Consider the following 23,080-nt stretch of genomic DNA (forward strand, 5'->3'; position numbering starts at 1 on the left):
TAGGATGGAGAATGCCAAGAGCAGACAAGAGCCCTGCTGTTCCACCTTTTCCTACAAATTTCCTCCATCTTCACTTCACTTCCTTCCTTCTTCCTTCTTCACTTCACTTCCTCCATCTTCACTCCATTTGGCGACTTTCTAACTTTTCAATCACATAAAATCCAGTAGTTAAGTTTGGGGGGAACCATAAGTTACATGTGGATTTTTAGCTGCCTGGGGATCAGCATTCCAGGGTCAACTGTAATTCCTAGAAGGGAATTTGGGATAAATGGAGGGTTTTATATTTAAGATAAAAGATGTGTATAGAGACTAAAGGGATATTATAGGACATGTTGCAGATATTGGAGACAGAAGATGGAGCAATTTCCTCTAAGAGTTAAAATAAGGATAACTTTTTTTTTTTTTTTTTTTAGTGCTTTATTTATTTTTGAGAGAGACAGAATGTGAGCAGGGAAATGGAGAGAGGGAGGGAGACACAGAATCTGAAGCAGGCTCCAGGCTCTCAGCTGTCAGCACAGAGCCCAATGCTGGGGCTCACACTCCCGAACCGCGAGATCATGACCTGAGCCAAAGTCGGACGCTTAACCAACTGAGCCACCCAGGCATCCCATCAAGGATAACTCATAAGTTTGAAGGAAACTAGGTGAGAATAAGTATGGATATTTTCAGGTGTGGAAACAGAAGGTAGAAGGAGACTTTGGTAATCTCAGTTTTCTTGGTAAATTAGGAGGTGCAGTTGTCTGTTTGGGAAGGGGCATTGAGTGAGACAGGAAAGTGGTTGAACAATGATTTAAGTCAGGCATAAGTTTAGAAAAGTCACTGAGGGGAATAAGAGAGGAACTTGACCAGGGACAAACACAAAAATGAAATGCTTTGTGTTTGTGCTAATGTCCATGTATGTGTGATTGTACTTAAGCATTGCTTGACTGCTCAGGGACAGGCACAACCTCAAGAAAGGTTAGCTTTGATCCAGAGTATTTGTTTTACAGTGAGGTATGGCAGAAGAAGAACATGAATGAGTCAAAGAAAAAACATGTAATGGTGTTTGGAAAGTCAGGAATGAGAAGTTTGACAGATGAGAAGAAAATGAAGGGACTGAGTGAGTTAAGGTCTTAATTTTCTAAAACAGATATCATATGATTTCACTCATATGTGGAAATTGAGAAAGTTGACAGAATAACATAGGGGAAAGGAAGGAAAAATAAGATAAAAACAGAGAGGGAGGCAAACCATAAGAGACTCTTAAATACAGAGAACAAACTGAGGGTTGATGGGGGTTGGGGGAGTAGGTTAAAAGGTAGGTTAAATGGGCATTAAGAAAGGTACTTTTGGGGATGAGCACTGAGTATCATATGTAAGAGATCAATCATGGGGCTCTACTCCTGAAGCCGAGACCACACTATATGCTAACTTACATGAGAATAAGAAAATAAAAATTAAAAATAAGTAAAAATTTAGAAAGATACAAGAACACTGAGAAAAGGGGAGGATATTAAATGCTCATTTTCCACAGTAGGAAGTCAATTAATTATGCCTGAGCTGAAAAATCAAGAGGCAGCAGTTATTAAGAGAAATGTGTTATTTAGGGAAATAGAATAGTTAAATTAAAAAAAAAATTAACTAGAAGAGGAGAAAGTGATTTTGTCTGGTAAGGGGCAAGTGGCAGGTCAGAAATGTGGTTTTTATAGAAGTTTGTAAAAATGTGTATTTATGCACATTATAACTTTGCACATAGGTATATATGTGATAAATGTAATAGTTAAAAAATTCTTGTGCTTTCCCTAGTTGATTCTCTACTCTTGGAAATGCTAAGCTCTAACTCTCTTTGGAATTGACAGCTTTCATGTCAACAATTACCTAAAAGAAGGTGACAGCAAATAGGTTTGTTTGTTTTTTTCCTTTGAGAAGTAAATGTAGTAAGAATGACATAAATAAAAAGTAGATGGAATAAAGTGTTGACAGAAAATTCTAAACACATCTATGCATGGGTGTAAGGGAATAAGAGAGCTAGAAGGATAAAAGCTTATAGTCAGTATAATAGTGGAGTTGAAAATTTACGAGATGGAACACTTCAGGTGATGACAAGGAGCGTAGTGTGGCCTTGGCATCTAAAATGGCAAGGAACTATGAGGCCATGCACCACTCTAGCCTGTTCGTGTAGGTTTGTGGGAGGGCTTAGGGTGAAGAACCCAAGTCTGAGCCAGATTCCAAAGACTTCAGTAGACGGGCTATTAAACAGCAACAGAGAGCTGCATGGGAGATTAGAGGACTGCTATATTGAGAAACAGTATTAAGGAGCCTGGAAGATACTAATAATACCGAGATAAGCTGTGGAAAAGTGTTCTCAGGGAAGAGCCAAATGTCCTTTAAAACAAGTGGGAGAGGGAACAAACTGTAAAGAGGTGACACAATTTGTCCACTAAAGATTGCATGTTTCAGAAGCTGTCATAAAAGGATTGGGGGAGGGGCACCTGGGTGGCTCAGTCAGTTGGGCATCCGACTTCGGCTCAGGTCATGATCTTGCGGTTTGTGAGTTTGAGCCTCGCGTCGGGCTCTGTGCTGACAGCTCAGAGCCTGGAGCCTGCTTCAGATTCTCTGTCCCCCTCCCTCTCTCGCTGCCCCACCCCCGCTTGTGCTCTGTCTCTCGCTGTCTTTCAAAGATGAATAAACATAAAAAAATAAAATAAAAAAGATAGGGGGAGAAGGGGGTGATGATTGTAGGTCAGGGGAGCAGTAACAGCAATATGAGGGTAAGGCTTCAAGGAAGATAAATAGATTCAGAAGGCTTCATTTTTGGGTATCATAATGATAGGGATATGAAGCTTAGTGGAATTAGTTATGTTTAATAATTGAGAAGCTTATGATACAACCTTTATGTTCTCTATAATCATAGAGGTAGTTAAAAATTATACCCTCAGAAGTTATTAGGCAAAAAAAAAAAAAAAAATAAGATGGAGAAGATTTGAGCAACAGAATAGACATAGCACTCTATTCAACAGAGTGATATATATTCTTTTAAAATGCATACCAAATCATTTCATGAATTTACTGCATGATAGTCCACAAAAGTAATCTCAGCAAATACCAAATAACTGATATCATACAGACCCTACTTTCTGATAACAGTGTAATATCTTTATAAATCAACAAAAACTTAATTTGAAAACTCCATATGTTTGGAAACTGAAAAGAATACTTACGAATGATTCATTTGAAAGGAAATTATAATGAAGGAAACTTATTTCCAGCAGTATGGCAGACAGAATCCTTTTGCAAGCAGTTAAGAAACTTGTATAAAATGCGCAGTACATATTTTAGATACAATAGTGTTCTAGGAAGAAAATAATTAGAGAATGCTCAGAGGACAATAATCAAAGTAAAGCAGAAACTCTAAGAGGTAAGACTTAAGAGTATTTCCTGAACCCAGTGTTCTTGAACTTGGGTTTTCATGGGTTTGCAGAGTGCAGGGGATAAAAGCAAGGCCCAGGGTCCTACCTAAGATTGGGACTCTAACACGAGATGTTCTTGAATAAATCTAGAACTTCCAAGAGAGAACTAGAAATAAACTCTAGCACAGAGTTATGGTGAGTCATTAGTGTGTTGTGGAATCAATTGCATGGTTACTGTTAGCACTTTTTTGTTGTTTTTATTTTTGTTTGCTTTTTGTTTTGGGATATCAAATGTAGTACTCAGGTCACTTTTTGTTTCATATTTGTGTATTAGTGTGTATTTGTATTTGGATGTATATATCAATACACTTAGTTTTACTGTTATTTTTTACCATCAGTGAATCATAGTAAAAAAAAAAAAAAAAGGAAAGTTGCTGCCTTAGAGAAACAATGTCGTGTGCAGAAAATACATGTACGGCTACTCATTTCAGCATTATTTATAGTAGCAAAGTACTGAAAGCAAAATAAGATTCTAGCAGTAGTAGAGAAGATAAATAAATCGTATTCTTATATAATGGAACATTATTCATCAGATAAAATGAGATAGTTACATCTACTTATGTTAATATAGGTAAATCACAAAATATAATATTGAGTGGCAAACACTAGTTGCAGATTGGTAGGTAAGTATAATTGAGTTTATGTGAAATAAATAATCAGATATGCTGTTTTGGAAAGATAAATACAACTTCAGTATGCCAATTCTGAAGAAAGAATAGAATGGGATTAGGACAGGGTTCTAAGGAATGGTGCAACGCCCCCAATTTTGTGTGTGTGCACGCACATGTGTGCAAACACTTGCCATTAAGAAAAAAAACACTCTAATTGAATAACAAAATGTTAACATGTGAGTGGATAGGCACTTGGATATTGGTTATATAATTTCCCGTACTTCTCTGGTATTTGTAATGTTTGATTTTTTTTTTTAAGTTGTATCATGTCATAAATATGTAACTGTTGTAGTTTTCTTGTAGGGATCAAATTTAGGAGGTGAATGATGTCAGAATGAAAATTGTTTTTCAAAATTAAATTTTTAAGGGTTCTTTAGAAAAACACAGTCAATTATATTGTCATGACACCTTTAATTAGATGAAAGCTATGTAGTTGCTATGCAATTAAGTACATAGGGAAAACAGGAAAAATTTCTCTGAGTGGTGTATTCAGAAAAAGCAAACTACTACTCACTGAATAAAAGTTGAAACTAAACATTATACTATTAAAATTGTAACTTGTTTAACCCTGAGGCAACAAAATAAAAATATATAATAAAAATATAATGAGTATCTTTAGGTATCTTTTATTTTGTCATTTACATTTTTGTTTGTTTTACTTAGCTGGTCATCTGACATTTGAATGCCGCAATTTTCTCCGAGTAGACCCCAAAAGGGACATAGTTTTGGATGTGAGCAGCACAAGTAGTGAAGAGAGTGATGAAGAGAATGAAGAACTGAATAAATTGCAGGCATTACAAGAAAAAAGTAAGTAATACTTTTCTTTCCCTACATCCTTTAAAAATGTTTCTAAATGTTCTGCTTTATTATGTAATGTTTATTTATTGTTCTGTTATACTTATCATTAAGATACCTTGTGTATTTATGTAAGAGGCACTGCATAGGTAAGGATAGGCTTTGGATGTTGTAAGTACTTTGCCCCACATCAAACAGCAGATCAGTGTTAGAACCAGGAGGCACATCAATTTCTCATTCCACAAAGCAGGTTTTGTTATTGTTGTTTTTCCATCACACTAAGATGTGTCACATGGTACAAAGAATCTGATTTAAGACTTGGTTTCTAGACCCATTTGGCCATTTTTTAGCACGTGACTTTCAACAAGTTGTTTAACCCCTGTGAACCTTAATTTCCTTACAGGATAACACAAAAGATCAGTTTGTCAAATCACACTAATTCAAATCAGAGATATTAGCCAGTACCAAGCTTTACTAAGAATTTCAAGTACATAAATGATCATGAAGCATAGGGAAAACTGCAGAAATTCTAGGGCCACCAGCACAGCTCCCTGGGTATTTTCTTTCTTTCTCCTTCACAACCCATTCTGGCCAAGATTAACATGAGGTTTCTTCATTACACAAAAGAAAGTCATTTAATCATGAAACATGTCAATGTTATGTCCATATAGTTACATTTTCCAGTGAGCCATGCCGCATAAATCCATAGATTCCAGGATTATATATCATAAACTATCTTAGATCCAGTACATCATGCTATAAGCAGTCTATAAATAAGGATTCTCTTGCCAACAACTTGATTGTGGACTTCTAGCTTTTAGAACTGTGAGAAAAAGCACAACCCTCCACCTTCCACCCCCAAAGGTATTCTCTACCTAGCAAACACCATTAATTTGTTTCCAGGAGGTCTGTCATTAGCATGTTTACAAAGAGATTTGACCAAGTTACCTTCTTTTTTTTGTTGGGGGCATGCTCCTCTCTCCTCACAGAAGGAGTAGATTGTATACCTGCTGTTTAATCATTTCTTTCCCATCTTGTATATAAAATGGCCTATCCTTGAAGTGGGGCTTTTAGGGATACGGTGTAATGCTGTATGTGAAAATACACTGTGGACTTCAAAATGATATATGTTAGATGTCACACAATCAAAATGCAGCTTGTTTGAATATGGCTTTAGGCATAGAATGAGAGATACAAAAAGTTAAAATCTTACTTTAGATTATCAGAGAACAATAAACAAAAAACACCTTAAAACTTCTTAAGCTTTCCATATTATATCTAGTGAAGGTAAATGAAAAGTCAAATGCCAGGGTACTAGGACAAACTGAGAAGGCAGAAGAGGGAGAGAGTCTCAAAGAGGATCACTAAGGCTGAGTATATACAGCTTCAAGTAAAAGTAGCTGCTTGAGTATATATACTTGATTTTATTCCCTACTGAAACACCACTGAAATGATAATGGAAGAATTTAAAAAAAAAAACATAAATGCACAAAGACAAAATGAGGTAGGAAGCAATAGTAACACAGTTATGAAAAGCAGTTGGGTTTAGTGACAATGGACTGCATACTTGAGAAAGTTCAGTCCTTTAATAATAGGAAATCTGAGGAGTAACCTGATAGTGCACATTTTAAAACTCCCAAACAACTTGATAATGAGTATCCTTAAGTACCTCTGTGAGGATGTCAGTAAAGCTAAAAACAGGAATTGGTTAAAAATCTGAAGTAATTCCCTTCAGTTACCTTTCCCTACTCTGTGAAGCCAGATGGCTTCCCTCCATTACCTCAGTTAGGCTATTGCAGCTCCGTTTTCTAGACAGGTAAAACAAAGGGTCTTTAAACTGAGATATACCAAACACAGATGAAAACAGTAAGTTAAAGGTGAGAACCTTCCAGCCATCTTCACCTGTTTGGTTCCCAGACATGTATCACCCAGGCAGAAGATCTGAAGATCCATCTCTGGGAGATCTGCCCAGTCTAAGAAAAAAGAAATAAAGATAATGACCAAAGATGTGACATAGTCACATTATCAGTTAAGTTGAGATTTCCATGCTTTGCTTGCTCAAAGCTTCAGCTTTTTAGACAATCAACAAGCACTAAATTTCTGAGGAAAGACTCTCAAGTGAAATATAGATACTAAAACCAACCAATGAACAAAAAAAGTCAGCTTGAAGGATACACAGGCTGTGAAAGGAGAAGAAAACAGAAATCATTAATATCCAGTTTTATAGAAAGATAAGATACAGCACCCATGAAACAGAATAAGATACTATAAAAAGAACAAATCAGCAAAAGAACTTTTGGAAATTAAAAAAGAAGCAGACATAAAGAACTTAACAGAGATGGAAGATAAAGAAATCTAACAAGCAAAACAAGGGAAGGAAAAAAATAGTTAAGACAATTGAAGAATCAGTCTAGGAAATACTTCATTCACATGAGTCCCAGATAGAGAATACAGAAGGAATTTCCAGGAACTGAAGGACATTAGTTTCCAGATGAAAGGGTTCAACCAGTACTAAGCACAGTGTTAAAATTAGACTCACATAAAGGCACACTGTTACAAAATTTCATATCATAGGAAATGAGAATATAATTGAAATTTCCAGAGTCAAGGATAAAACAAGTCATAGGTAAAAAATCAGGAGTCAGAATAACTTTGTTCTTCTCTAAAGTGATACTGGAAGCCAGTAGATGTGGATAATGCTTTCAGATTTTTGAAGGAAAGTTGTATCCAAATTAGAATGATATACCCAACCAAATTATCAACCAAGTGTGGAATAGAATAAAGGCATTGGCAGACATTCAAAATGAAAAAAAAAAAAAAAAAATTATCTCTCACATACCCTTTCTGAGAGCACTGATTCCAGAGGTTTCTACCAAAGTAAGGGAATATACCCTAAGAAAGAAGACTTTATATAGGAAGTAGAGGAGATAGGAAGGGAGTCCCTAGGTCACTTGTAAAGGAGATCTCAGGAAGACAGGCACCAGGCATAGAGAGCAGGCTGAAGGAGCAAAGCTGAAGATTCTAGGAGAGAAAGCCCAAGATTGCCAATTCCACAAGGACAGTTTCTATCCCATCCATCTACACTGCTGTGTCTAAAAACAAAAAACAAACAGAAACTGCCACCCCCCAAATCCCAAAACCAAACAAAAACAAAAACTTGAGAATTAGTAAACCTCTTAGAAAACACATAATTTAAACCTACTTTTACAGAAAAGGAACTGAAGACAGATGACGACTCCCAAGTGACTAACTCATCATAGTGAAGCCAGCACCGTGATCTGTGTTTCTTGCCTACTGGTCCTATACTGTTTACACTGTAGTGTGCTGCTCTCCTACCGTGGAGATTATGTAGTCTTTTGGTTCTTCACTTTTTTTTCCTTCACCATATGAATCTTGAAGGATAAAGTACCCTGTCATCGTGAATAGAGGTTTATTCTAGAGGTGATTTTTCAATCAGAACACCTGGGACAAATCTACCCTGGCAGGAAAGGGAGGGAGTTAACATACCATAATCACCAGGAAGGGATAAAACTTCCTTGTTCGAATCAGCTTTCCCTTACTTTCACGCTGAAAATGACTGACTCAATGTAGATTTTCTTTCTTAAAAAGGTACACTTGCCTATGGTCACTTACAGGCTCAGAACTTGTTTCCCAGTATCATGACTCCCACTCAGGAGAGTGCTCATTCCTGTATATCATGCAGATTTCAGTAATAAAGTATTATAAAAGGGATCCAGGTGGCTCAGTCAGTTAAGTCCGACTTCAGCTCAGGTCATGATTTCACCATTCGTGAGTTCAAGCCCCACATTGGGCTCTGTGCTGACAGCTCAGTGCCTGGAGCCTGCTTCAGATTCTGTGTCTTCCTCCCTCTGACCTTCCTCCACTCATGCTCTGTCTCTCTCTCTCTCTCTCTGTCTCTCTCTCTCAAAAATAAATAAACATTAAACATTTTTTAAGGGGATGCAAATTTATTTCATGGTTATCTAGTGGAAGCCCAGTGCCCCCCCCCCCCCCACCTCCTGCCACTCAAATAAACAATAAATTGGTTCCTAAATACAGGGAAGAAGGGAGTGTAGAGGCTGTGGTTCTTAGTTCCATTGATAACTTTCTGTTACTGCTCAGGATGTCTGATGGGGTCAGGGTAAAACACTGACCTATTGATTGTGAGTTCTCATGCCATATCCTTTAGTACTCCTGAGGGTTCCTTGAATCCTGCCTTGGTTCTTCAAGGTGGGGAGCTCTTGTACCAACTATCTTGACTAAGTTTTGTGCGTGTGTGTGTGCTTTTTGTTTTTGTTTTTAATGACAATAAAAATAGTGAGCCGGGAGAAAGCTAAGAATTTTTAATGTGCTTACATTAATTAGTTGTTCTGCTTTCATGAAACAGAGACATAAAGGGGAGGAGAGATAAATGTCACCAAAAAATAAAACCCAAAATTTATTTTTGTATGTTATGTTCTTTTTTGCTTCTGTTTGTATTTATTTCTATTATATTGTATATTTTCAATGCATTTTATATACTTAGGGAATTAAAAGAAAATAATCTTTCATTTAAAACAAAGAAAATAGTCTAAATGACAAATATATCAATTTTTTGACACAAATTAGAAAATGTGAGAGCAGGACTTGACATGGATGGGTACAATCATTGCAGTTTTATTATAATCAACAACCTGGAACCTGTACAACCTTCTAAAATTGTGTTACCAGTGCTGTGAACAGGGAAAGATTGAACAATCAGTGTCTGATAAGGATTATACAATCTTATTGACTCACAATGTGTGTATGTGTATGCTTATGTGTGAAAATGCTTACTGTCTAGTGACACTACAATACTCTAGGAAACTTGTTAAGGTTTTATACTGTGTTTTAAACTTGCTGAGAAACTTTCCTTTGGAATTGTATATGATAGTAGCAAATATTTGAAGCCCTGTTTATATTAGAATATACAGAAAGTCAAGGTAAAATTTTACTATTTACAAAGGACCCAAGAAGTTCAAGAGTATGGATTTTTTTTCTCATTCTATTTTACCTAGTGTTATTTAATGTTAATTAGCTATTTACCTGTAATTAGGAGGTATTCCTCTACTCATACATCCCTTAATATTTTATGATATTCTTTTATTTCAGTCCAGAAAATAAATATATTTTGACAAATTTGGAGGTTTGGGGTTATTTTGATGGTTTGGTTTGGTTAAGAAAGTTTTATTAAATAAATAAATAAATAGATAGATAGATAGATAGATAAAAGAAAGTTATATGTCATGGGTGCCTAGGTGTGGCTCAGTCGTTTGAGCATCCAACTTTGGCTCAGGTCATGATGTCACTGTTCCTGAGTTCAAGCCCCACGTTGAGCTCTCTGCTGTTAGTGCAAAGCCTGCTTCAGACCCTCACACACTCTCTCTCAAAAATAAATACACATGAAAAAAAGTTTTATGTTAAATTCATACTTGATATCATTTAAAGATGGTTGATACTGAACACTGCCCAGGAAAAAATGCCAAAATGAGATATTTGCATATTACCATAATTGTATTTGTTATTTCCTTTAGTAACTGCTGGAATCAGATTCAAGTAAATGACTTATACTGGTGGTTTCAGGGTTCATAAAGATAGGGCTTACATGAATCCATGGGGTAATTGAAATAAACCTCTGTTTGGCTCAAAATGTACTTTTTATAAGAAAACTACAAAAGATATTTGCAAAGTAGTTGATTAGAAGTCTCAGCAGTGATTGGGAAATTTAGATGAATGGATCTAGGTTGGGAACTATCTAGTCAAGTATTTAAAAGCAGCTGGAGTGGCTACAAACCTGGTGACATATGCAGACAAAGATCTGGTATCTGACCCTGAAGGTACTACTGGACGGTTTTTTCTTATTATTACAGAGTTGTCTCCAAGCACAGGATCATATCCTCCGACTTCTGTATGTCACACAAGAGACTGCCACTCTTGTTGATTGTCAAAAAATTTAAGTGCTAAGGAGGCTTTTGCCTTCAATTTTTTACTCCAGTGTTTGTATCTTTTAGCAAGAAATTCCTGTTTTGCAGAAACTCAAATTGTTTTCCCTATGCCTGTGTACATTGCAATATCCTGTCTCAGAAAGACCTTCAATAGAGGTGGAATCATTTTAAGAATGATAGTATGGAAACACTGAACTGTCTAAATCAAACTTTCATCTTCAGTGCTTGAATTCTCATATACTGTTATCATAAGTACTGCTAGTTCCTAAGGGTAGTAGCCAGGAAAAAAGATGTCTTAAATTCTGGGATTGTTTTGTTTTTATTAGAACTAATTTCTCTATATAATCTAGTCAGTGGACTCTTTATCCAACATTCCTAAATGGAAGAGGTTATTTTTCCCATAGCTATGTATTTGCTTTGTTTCTTATAACTTTGGGAAGGGGCATGTTTACAGTAGTCATTCTGAGCTTATTATAGCTACAAAAAAAAAAAAAAATCTCGAGATAAAGCTAAAGTGACTAATATCAGATCAAGTCAATTTCAAAACAAAGAATGTTTCTAGAGATAAAGAGGGTTTCTTTAAAATGATAAAAGTGTTAGTGAAGAGGACATACGAATACTAAGTGTTTATGAATACTAAGTGGTTATGTACCTAATAACAAATTTAAACTATATGAGACAAACCCTGATAGAACTACCACGGAAAATCCTTGTGGATAAACAAATTCACAATTACAGTTGTAGATGTCAGTCACTATGCCTGTCTCAATAATTGATGGAACAGGTAGACAGTAAATCAGAAAGGATATAAGACTTGAATAACACTGTCAGCCAACTTGACCTTTTTAATATTTATAGAACACCTCACCCAACAACTGCAGAGTACACATTTTTTTCAGGTTCACACAGAATGTCTAGCTAGATAGACCTTATTCTGTGTTATAAAACAAGCCTTGATAGATTTTAAAGGGTTCACATTATGCAAAATATATTCTCTAGCCACAAGGAAATTAAATTAGAAATATAGTGACAGCTTCCTGGAAAATTCACCCAATATATGTAACCTAACACTTCTAAATAACCCACTGGGTCAAAGAAAAAATGCAAAAGGAAATTACAAAGTATTTTGAACTGAATGAATAAAAACACAATATTTATGGGATGCTCATAAAACAGTACCTAAAGGAAATTATAACACTAACTTCCTGTATTAGAAAGAAGAAATATCTCAAATTTATGACTTCACCTCTGCTTTAACACACTAGAAAAAGAAAAGTGAATGAAACCCAAAGTAAGCAGAAGAAAGATAATAAAAAGATTGGAGATGAAATCACTGAAATGGAAAATAGGAAAACAATAGAGAAAATTAGTAAAACCAAAAGCTGGTTCTTTGAGATCTATAAAATTGAAAAATTGCTATCCAAACTGATCAGGTAAAAATCAAAACAAAAAAAATCAAAACAAAAACAAACAAAAATAAAAGAAAAGAAACAAAAACAAAACAAAGAAACAATACCAGAAATGAAATAAGTGATACTACAGATTATACAGATAGTAAAATAAGGGAATATTGTGGAAATGCCAATAAGTTGAACAACTTAGATAAAAGACAATTAGTTGAAACATACAAACTATAAAAACTCTCTCAAAAAATGAACTGAATAGCCTGCATCTATTAAAGAAGTTAAATGGTTAGCTTAAAAACTTTCAACAAAGCAAACTCCATAGCTGAATGACTTCTCTCCTAATTCTTCCAGATGTTGAAGGAGAAATAATGCCATTTCTACATAAGATCTTAAAAATTGAATATGATGGAGAACTTTCCAACTCAATTTTTAAGACCAGCATTCCTCTGAGAAACTACAAGAAAAGTAGAGATTCCTATAAACACAAGCACAAACAGAATTTTAAGCAATTTTAGGCAATTAAAAGAACTTTAGCAAATCAAATCCAACAATATGTGAAAAGGATAATATAACCAAGTAAAGTTTATCCCAATAGTATAAGATTTGTTTCACGTTCTAAAACAAGACAATGTAATTCATCATTTTTAACAGCTCTTTACAAAAGAACACGTAGATGATAATTACAGTATTTTAAATAATTCAAAGAAGTCCACTGTCCATTTCTGATAGTTTGATAGTAAACTAGGAAAAGAAGGGAACTTTATCAACTTCATAAAGGACATCAAAAAAAAAAAAACAAAAAAACTGGAAGATTACATAATACCTAATGGTAAAAGACTGAATGTTTCCATAACATAAGGAACAAAGCAAAGATGTCTACTCTTCCCACTTCTACTCAACTTTGTGGTGAAGATTCTAGCCACTACTCAACTTTGTGGTGAAGATTAAGGCAAGAAAAAGAAATCAAAGGCATCCAGATTGGAAAATAAAGAGTGAAAACTATTTGCAGATGACATAGTCGTCTATGTAGAAATCCTGTGAAATCTACCAAAGAAAACTTCTGGAACCTAATAACCTAAGAATGAAGTTTAGCAAAGTTGTAGAATATAAGATCAATCAATGGGCAAAAAATCAATTGTATTTCTGTATTGTGACAATAAACAATCAGAAACTGAAATGTTAAAAATACCTTTTATAATAGCATTAAAAATATGAAATATTTAGGGATAAACTGACTAAAAGATGCACAAGACTGAAGCATATAAAACATTGCTGAGGGAAATTAATGAATGAATCAAAAGATATACCATATTCATGGAATAGAAGATTAAATATTTTTAAGATGTCATTTCTCCCCCCTTGATTTATAGATTCAAACTAAACACAATCAAAATTCTAGCAGGCTGTTTTAGAAACTGACAAGCCAATTTTATAATTTTACAAGCCAATGATAATATCTTCCAGAATTGTAGTATAGTATCACAACCAGGATTCTGACATTGGTAGAGTCAAGATACAGAATATTTGCATCACTCATATCGCCTTTTTAATCTTTATTTTTTATTTATTTTTTCATATTGCCTTTTTAAAAGCCACACCCACTTCTCTCTTGTCCTTACTACCTTCTTAATTTCTGGCAACCAAAAATTTGCCATTTCTGTAATATTGTAATTTCAAAAATGTTTTATGAATGGATTCATATAGTATGTAATCTTTTTAGATTTTTTTCAGCTAGCTGTAATTCTCTAGAGATTCACTGAGGTTGCTGCATATTTTAGTAGTTTGTTTCTTTTAATTATCGAGTAGTGTTTTATCACATAGATATCCCATAGTTTGTTTAACTCTTCACCCACTGAAAGATATCTGACTTGTGTACCATTAGGGGCTATTACAAATAAAGCTGCTATTAACAGGATTTGGGTGAACAGAAATCTTCATTTCTATGAAATGAATACCCAGAAGTACAATTGTTGGGTTTTATGGTATTTGTATCTTTAGTTTCTTAATAAACTGCCAGACTGTTTTTCAGAGTGGCTATACTATTTTACTTCCCTACCAAAAATGTATGAATGACCCAGTTTCTCTGCAGCCTCACTAGAATTTGATATTGTCTTTTTTTTTTTTTTTTTTTTAAGCATTCTGATAGGGGCACCTGGGTGACTCAGTCAGTTAAGCATCCACCTAGATTTCGGCTCAGGTCATGATCTCAGGGTTCTTGAGCTGGAGATCACGTCCGGCTCCATGCTGACAGCCCAGAGCCTGCTTGGGAGTCTTTCTCCCTCTCTGTCTGTCCCTCCCCTGTTCATGCTCTCCCTCCAATAATAAATAAACTTAAAAAATATATATTTTAGCATTCTGACAGGTGTGAAGTTATATCTCAATGTGATTTTAACTTACATTTCCCTGATTGCTAATGATGTTAAACATCATCTCATTACTGTTGAATCCTTTATGTACTCTAGATTCTAGTCCTTTGTTGGATATCTGGTTTGCAAATACTTTCTCTTAATATGTTGCTTATCTTTCCATCCTCTTAATAGGTCTTGAACAGTGTAATAGTTTTTAATTTTCATAAAATCCAATTTCTCAATTTTTCCTTTTTTAGATTACTTTTGGTGTCAAAGATAAGAACTCTTCCTATCTTTAGATCCCAAAGATGGTCCCCTTTACTTTTTTTTACAAGCTATCACACCACCCCCCAGGTAGGACATATATGATATTCCTTGGATACTCCCAGCTATCCCAAAACAAGAAAGGACAAAAAACAAATGGTTAAACTGGTTAGACTCTCCACCAGTTCATAAGAAAAAGGCAATTCCATCAATAGCCTTAAGTCCAGGAACTCCCTACTGTCTTAATGCTTTGCTAGAGAGAAAAACAACCTTAGTTTGACAATAGCTAGGCTTCCAGTAGTCTGTGAGTCTTTAGCATGTGAAAATCTTTTTGAAAACTTACCTTTTGACTCTACCTCCTCCAAGTCCATGGTATATAATAACCATTCATTCTTGACAACCCCAGTGCAGCTCTCTCTACCCACGGTCCTGTCCCCATGCTTTAATAAAATCACCTTTTGCACTCTCCCCAAAAAATTTTGTAGTCTTACATTTTCACTTTAAGTCCATGATTCATTTTGAGTTGATTTTTGTAGAAGATGAGATATTTAGGACAAGTTTTATTATTTTGCTTAAGATAAGCAATTATTAGGGCGCCTGGTGGCTCGGTCGGTTAAGCGTCCAACTTCGGCTCAGGTCATGATCTCATGGTTTGTGAGCTCGAGCCCCACATCAGGCTCTGTGCTGTCAGTTCAGAGCCTGCAGCTTGCTTCGGATTCTGTGTCTCCCTCTCTCTCTCTCTCTGCCCCTCCCCCACTCTTGCTCTGTCTCTCTCTGTCTCTCAAAAAATGAATAAGCGTTAAAAAAAAAAAAGATAAGCAATTATTCTAGCACTCTTTGTTGGAAAGCTATCTTTCCTCCATTGAATTGCTGTTGTACTTTTGCCAAAAACCAGGTGGTCATATTTGTGTGGGTTTGTTTGAGTTCTCTCTTCTGTTCCCTTGATCTATGTGTCTGTTCTTCCACCACCGCCAACAGTCGTGATTAATGGTAGCTATATAATAAGTCCTGAAATTGAGTAGACTGATTCTTCCCACTTTGTTCTTTTCCAGAAATATTTTAACTACTTTCTATTCTTTCCATATAGATTTTTAGAATAATTCTATGTCTAGAAAGAAATCTTGCTGAGATTTTGACACGAATGGCATTAAACATGTATTTCAGTTTAGGGAGAATAGATATCTTTACTATGTTGAGTCTCCAATTCAAGAACTTAGTCTGTCTCTCCATTTATGTAGGTCTTTCACTTGTTTACATAGATTACTGTGTAGTTTTTGTGAGAAATAAGCCCACTGACCCAGTCAAAGGAGGGATGCAGAGACTGAGCACAGTGAAGAGAGGCTTCTTCTTGCAAGAGTGGGTGTCTGGTGGACAGGCACAACTGGGCGGTTACAGCAGGCAATTTATCTCCTAAATGGTGTATTTTGAATTTTGTTTCTGTGTATTTATTACCAGTGTGTAGAAAGGCAATACCTTTCTGTCTTTTTCTCTTATATCCTTGCTGAACTCAATAATTTCATTTTTTATAGATTCCTTGATATTTTTTATGTAAACCATCATATCATCTGCAAATGGGAATGGTTTTATTTTTCTCCTTTAATCTATGTCTTTATTTCTTGTTTTTTTTTTTTTCTTTTGTTGTTGTTGTTGTTTTATTGCCATACCTAAAACTTATAGTACTGTATTGAGAAAGAGTGGTGAGAGATGACTTTCTTACCTGGATTCTAATCCTAGAGGGCAAAAGCACTTAAACTTTCACCATTAAGTGTAATTTTAGTGGAAAGTTTTATGTAGTTGCCTTTTATCAAGTTGAGAAATATTCTCTCTATTCCCATTTTTTTTACAGTTTTTATTATAGAATGGTTGTCAGATTTTGCCAATTCTTCATTGATCAGTATGATATTATGATTTTTTCTTAGCTTGTTAATATGGTAGATTATATTAATTAATTTTTGAAAATTGAACCAGCCTTGTATCCATGAATTCTATTTGCTAAATTTTGTTAAGGATTTTTCCATCTGTATTCATGAAAGATGTTGGTCTGTAGTTTTCTTGCTTTGTACTATTTTAGTCTAATTTTGGAATCAGAGTAAGAGTTACATAGAGTATTGATAAAATTTCCTTCTATTTTTGGATAAAATTGCATAAGACTTGTATGAAAGTAGTGTTTATTTTTCTTTAAATGTTTGGTAGAGTTCTTCAGTGAAGTTATCTGGGCCTGAAGATTTTTTTTAGAAGTCTTAAAGTTAGATATTAAATTTCCTCAATAGTTAAAGGGTTATTGAAATTATCTACTTCCTGTTAGGTGAGTTGTAGCATTTTGTTTTTTGAGAAAGGGGTCCATACTATCCAAGTTGTCACATTTATTTTTGTAGGGTGTTCATAGCTTTCATTTATCTTTTTGATGTATATAGGGTCTGTAGTGGTAACCCTTTTTTCATTTCTGATATTGATGATTTGTGTCTTTTTTTCTTTCACATTTTTCCAGAGATTTGTCAATTTTATTGAACCAGCTACTTGTTTCATTCTTTTTCTCTGATTTTTTTGTTTTGTTTTCAATTTTATTAATTCTTGTGCTTTATTATTTTTCTTCCTTCTACTTGCTTTGGGTTTATTTAGCTTTTTCCCCCTAGGCTCTTGAGATCAAAGTTAAGATGTAATCAGTTTGAAACTTTTCTTCATTTCTATCCTAAGCATTTAGTGCTATAAATTTTCCTCACAGCACTGCTTTAGCTGTGTTACACAAATTTTAATATATATCAGTTTCATTCAGTTAAGTATGTTTTGTTTTCCTTGAGACTTCCTCTTTGCCCAATGGATTATTTAAAAGTGTTGTTTTGTTTCCAACTGTTTAGAAATTGCCCTGTTATCTGTTACTGATTTCTCATTTGATTCCATTAAGGACAGAGACATAACTCTGTATGAGTTCAGTTCTTTTAAGTTTGTTAAGTTTTGTTTTATGACACAGGATATATTCTGTCTTGGTCTATGTTCTGTAGGTACTTGAAAAAAATGTGTATTCTACTCTTGTCGGGTAGAGTGATTTTAAATCTTGTTTAGATTCTATTGATTGATGGTTGTTGAGTTCTTCTGCATTCTTGCTGACTTTATGTGTAGCATCTATTAATTGTTGAGAGAATTGTAGATTTGTCTGTTTCTCCTTTAAGGTCTGTCAGTTTTGCTTCATGTATTTTTTAGCTCTATTGTTTGGTGCATACACATTTAGGATATGTCTTATTGGTGAGTTGAAACTTTTATCATTATATTTGGCCCTTTCTCTCACTGGTAATTTTCTTTTTTCTGAAGTCTATTTTATCTGATCTTAATACAGTCACTCTAGCTTTCCTTTAATAATGCTTGTTTGGCATATCCATTTCTATCCTTTTATTTTCAGTGTGTCTATATCTTCTTTGAAGTGGGAGTCTTGTAGGCAGTGTATAGGTGAGTCATATTTTTCAATCAACTTTACCAACCACTTTCTTTTAATTGGTATTTTTTTACATTAATGTAATTTTTTATATGTTAGAGCTAATCCTACCACTTTATTATTTGTTTTCTGTTCACTCTGTTTTTCATTCTTTGTTTTCCATTCTTGTTTTTTTTCTCTGCCTTCCTGTGGATTACTACTTGAACATTTTTTAGTTTTATCTGTAGTGTCACTGGAACACCTATAGAATTGCGTATAATTTATCTGTAGTGTCAAAGACACATTGTGTCCATAGTGTTTTTTTTTTTTAATTTTTCTATGATATTTTATATGGCATTTTTAGTGTTTGCTCTAGGTATTAGATTATATATACATAATTTACCACGATCTACTGGTATTGTCTTTTTACCAGGACAAGCGAAGAGTAGAAACCATGCCTCCCTTTATGTCCCTTTACCCTCTTTCCTTTACAATACACTTGTCGTAAATATATTCTCCACATACATTTAAAACCACATGAAACAATGATGTAGTTTTTGCTTCCACAATCAAACATAAGTTAGGAACTCAAGAGAAGGAAAGCCTGTTGTACTCAGGGCTTTGCTTATTCTATTCTTTCTTCTTGATGTTCCAGTGTTCCTTCTTTTATCATTTCCTTTCCATTTAAGGAATTTTCTTTAGCCATTCTTTTAGGGTCTGTCTGCTGGTGATGAATCCTTTTACTTTTTCCTTATCTGAGAATGTCTTAATTTCTCCTTCATTCCTGAATAATATTTTTACTGGGTAGAGGATTCCAGGTTGACATTTCTTTCAGCATTTAAAAAATGGCCACTTCTTTCTGTCTTCCATGCTTTCTAATAAGAAATCTGCTTTCATTCTAATTGTTTCATTCGTATAAGTAATATATTATTTTTCTCTGGCTGTTTTCAAGATTTTTTTTTCATTAGTTTTCAAAAGTTTAATTTTCATATCTCGATATGGATTTCAAGTACTTTTTAAGCCCCTCCTTCTTTATACTCTTTATGTCTCCAGTGACATAAATATTGTATCTTGTGTTACTATCCCACAGATCCCCAAGTCTCATTTCTTTTCTTTAAATCTGTTTCTTCTCCATTGCTCAGATTGGGTGATTTCTATTGTTCTGTTTTCCCATTCAGTGATATTTCTATTCAGTGCTTTGCATTCTGCTATTGAGCCCATCCACTGAGTGTTTTAATTCCATTTATTGTCATTTTAGTTCTAAAATTTCTATTTGGTTCTTTGGATTTTGTCCCATTTTGGGGGGTTTTCATATTTTTTTCACTTTTTTCAAGCATTTTGTTTCTTAGAAACATTTTTATGATGACTACTTTAAAATCTTTTTTAGATTATTTTAAAAATAATCTCCTTGTGGGGTTGTTATATTGATTGTTTCATTTTTCATTCAATTTAAGATCTTCCTGGTTCTGGACTTTGATGAGTTCTTTTCAACCAAAATTTGGACATGTTTATATTGTATTATGAAATATTGGCTTTCCTTAAACCTTGTCTTTTATATGATTTTCCTTGGTACCACCCCAGAAGAGAAAGTGGCTTTTTATTGCCAGGGGGAGACAGAGGTTCTACTTCCCCACTTAGGTTCCACCAACACTCAAAGTGGTCATGGCTTCTTGTTACTGCTGGGTGAGGGGATGAGTTCTAGCTCCCTATTGGTATCCCATGGTGGGAGTGGTCTTGTTACTTACTACTGGGTGATGATGAATGCGCCGACTTTCTTAGATATCTTCTGACATCATTTCAGCATAGATGGGAGGGGTACCTCATTACTACTGGCTGGCAGCAGAAGTCAAGTCTTCCCAAGTGGTCTTTATTGACACTATTAGTGGAGATCTCTTTACTGGGTAGTGATAAAGGTCCTGGTTACCTACTTAGACTTCTCATGCTGAGGAATTGGGAGATCTTATCACAGCTTGATAAGGGGGAATGTCTAGGTTCCCCACTCAGAGTCTGCTGACATGGGTGGGGGTTGTGCCAGTTTTTTCTGTGGTGTTCGGCTTGAGTAAGGGCCGTTGTTACTTACAACCTATCTGTCACTAGGCTGTCTCTGTTTTGGTCTTTAGGCTAGAGAAATCTTTTTATCTGTACCTGTATTGGAATTGCCAAAGCTGCCAGCTTCTTCAGCTCCAAGTCTGAGCTAAAGGAAGCAAGAATTCCACAGAACTCACTCCCGTGTCTTTCTCTGGATTTCAAGATCCGTAGCTACTCTGTCTTATTTCTACTTTAAAGTTGTTGTTGTTTTTAAGTTTACTTATTTATTTTGAGAGAGAGAGCACAAGCAGGGGAGGAGCAGAAAGAGAGAGAATCCCAAGCAGGCTTCGCACTGCTAGCTCATAGCCTGACAGGTGGCTCGAATCCATGAACTGTGAGATCATGACCTGAGCCGAATTCAAGAGTCGGGCACTCAACCGACTGATCCACCCAGGGACCCCTACTTTTCAGTTTTTATGTTTGTTTTTACAATGTCTGGTATTTTTAGTTGAACTTACTGGGAGAAATAGGAAAACTACACTTACTCCTCTTCCCAGAAGCAGAAGTCCAACTTAACTTTTTTTCTGTGCAACTGATTTTTGACAAATGTGAAATAAGTTGCAAGATATTATACATGCCACTGTATTTATATGCCATATAAAATATCACTTATCCATCTTTCAAAAAAGAGAAAAACTTGGGACTTATTTGTAACTATTTTGTATAAGTGATTGTATGTGCATATTTGGTTGTATGGAGAGCAAGCTTAACAGAAAACACACCAAATTGTGTATTTCAGAAACAAGTTAGAGAGTAGTATATATTCTTTCCTTCTAGGGTACCAATGACATAAATATTATTAGATTTCTTTACAGTCCTGTGATCTTAACATCCTAGAATACCATAATCCTCATTTTGTTTGAAAAAGAAAAATTTAAACACCTGTATTTGAGGGGTACCAGGTTAGCTCAGTCAGTATATCATGCAACTCTTGATCTGAGGGTTATGGGTTCAAGCCCCATCAGGCTAGGCATGGAGCCTATTTAAAAAAAAAAAAAAAAAAAAAAAAAAAAAGACTGTATTTGATTGTATTGTTTTGTTTTTTAAGACCTGAAATAGTACCCACCAAACTGTTGACATTGATTCAGTGTAGGAATTAGCAGTGGAGTACTTGAATTTTTTATTTAATGTACCTAGTAGTGGTTGAAATTTTTATAAAAAGCATGTAATATTTTTATAAGCTTCTCAATAAATAAAAATAATTAGTGGACCTTGAGGGTATTAAGCTAAGTGAAATAAGTCAGAGAAGGACAAATACTATATGATTTCACTTATATGTGAAATCTAAAAAGAAACAAACACATAAAAAAGCCAAGCTCAGAGAAAAAGGAAAAAGATTTGTGGTTGTTAGAGGCAGGTGATAAGGCTGGTCAAGGAGTACCGGGGTGCCTGGCTGGCTCAGTGGATAGAGTATGGACACTTGATCTCATGGTTGTAGGTTTGAGTCTCATGTTGGGTGGAGAGATTATTTAAAAACAAAATCTTTAAAAAATAATAAAAGAGGTACAAACTTCCAGTTATAAATAAGTCATGGGGTTGTAATGTATAGCATGTGGACTGTAGTTAATAGTACTGTATTGTATGTTTGAAAGTTGCTAAGAGGGTAGATCTTAAAAGTCCTCATCACATGAAAAAAATGTTGTTGGTATGTATGTAACATGGTGACAGATGTTAACTTGACTTACAGCAAATATTTTGGAATGTGTCCAAATATCAAACCATTATGTTGTATGCCTGAAAATAAATAATGTTATATGTCAATTTATACCTCAATTTGAAAAACAAGAAAGGAGAAACTGTTACAAGAGAAGTGCAGTATCTCCTAACCAATAAAATTCATCAACCAGTAACCAAAGTGGAAAAACTGTATACATACCATATTAGTGTGCACATTCATGGTGTCCTGATTCTTTCCCCTCAATACACAGGAGTAAATGAAGAAGAGGAGAAGAAAAAAGCAAAAAGCAAAGAGAAAATCAAGTTGAAAAAAAAAAGAAAAAGGTATTTTTTAACATCATTGTTTTTTAAAAGCAGGACTGTGAATCCCAGATGGATTATAAAATTTTATATTTTGTGTGTAGTCCAATTAATTTAACACTAATTCTTTCCTTAATGGGGATCAGATATTCAGTTGTTTCAGTAAAATAACAGTCCTTGAGGAATCAAAGCTAAAGTCAATACTCAGCCACCTTGAATTTTTTTTCTTGGAGCAAATTAAGGTATAAATAAATAATAGCCCCCCCCCCCTTCTTTTATGTATTCTATTTGTGTTCTAAAATTTAGAGTTTAAAACATCAGCCACACTTTTAATTGGATGATGTCTAAATTCTTTACATATATATTTTGTCCTCATATATATAATGTTGGGGCTTAAGTATTTGTATTCTCAAAATATCATTGCAATGGCTACAAAGTTATTAATAGGATTTACGTACCCACTTATTCTAAAAAATCATTCAGGTCTTTCAGAACCCACATCAGGCGCCAATGAATTTTTAGTATCAGCTCTTTTAACAACTAACTGGTTAAAGCAATTGATCACAAGAATTAAGAAGCAGCTTCTTTTATGGTTAACAAGTACAGTTTCATATATACTAGAATAAACATATATATACAGATATCTTTTAAGGTATTTGACAATAATAATGTCTGACTTGGACCCTAGTTCTCTAATAGAGTAAGTTCTGAAA

At 34.7% G+C, this 23,080-nt stretch overlaps 1 protein-coding gene across 1 annotated transcript in view; it reads left to right on the top strand.

Moving 5' to 3' along the window:
- The window catches only part of SREK1IP1 (SREK1 interacting protein 1), a 44,186-nt gene that overhangs the window by 15,690 nt on the left and 5,416 nt on the right, over positions 1-23,080 (top strand). Inside the window, exons 3-4 of the mRNA XM_060635683.3 lie at positions 4,784-4,927; positions 22,319-22,391. Of these exons, the coding sequence (XP_060491666.1) occupies positions 4,784-4,927; positions 22,319-22,391 (217 nt within the window). The remainder of the gene's footprint in view (positions 1-4,783; positions 4,928-22,318; positions 22,392-23,080) is intronic.

Source organism: Panthera onca, chromosome A1, assembly GCF_046562875.1.
Source record: "Panthera onca isolate mPanOnc1 chromosome A1, mPanOnc1 haplotype 2, whole genome shotgun sequence".
Classification (NCBI taxonomy): domain Eukaryota; kingdom Metazoa; phylum Chordata; class Mammalia; order Carnivora; family Felidae; genus Panthera; species Panthera onca.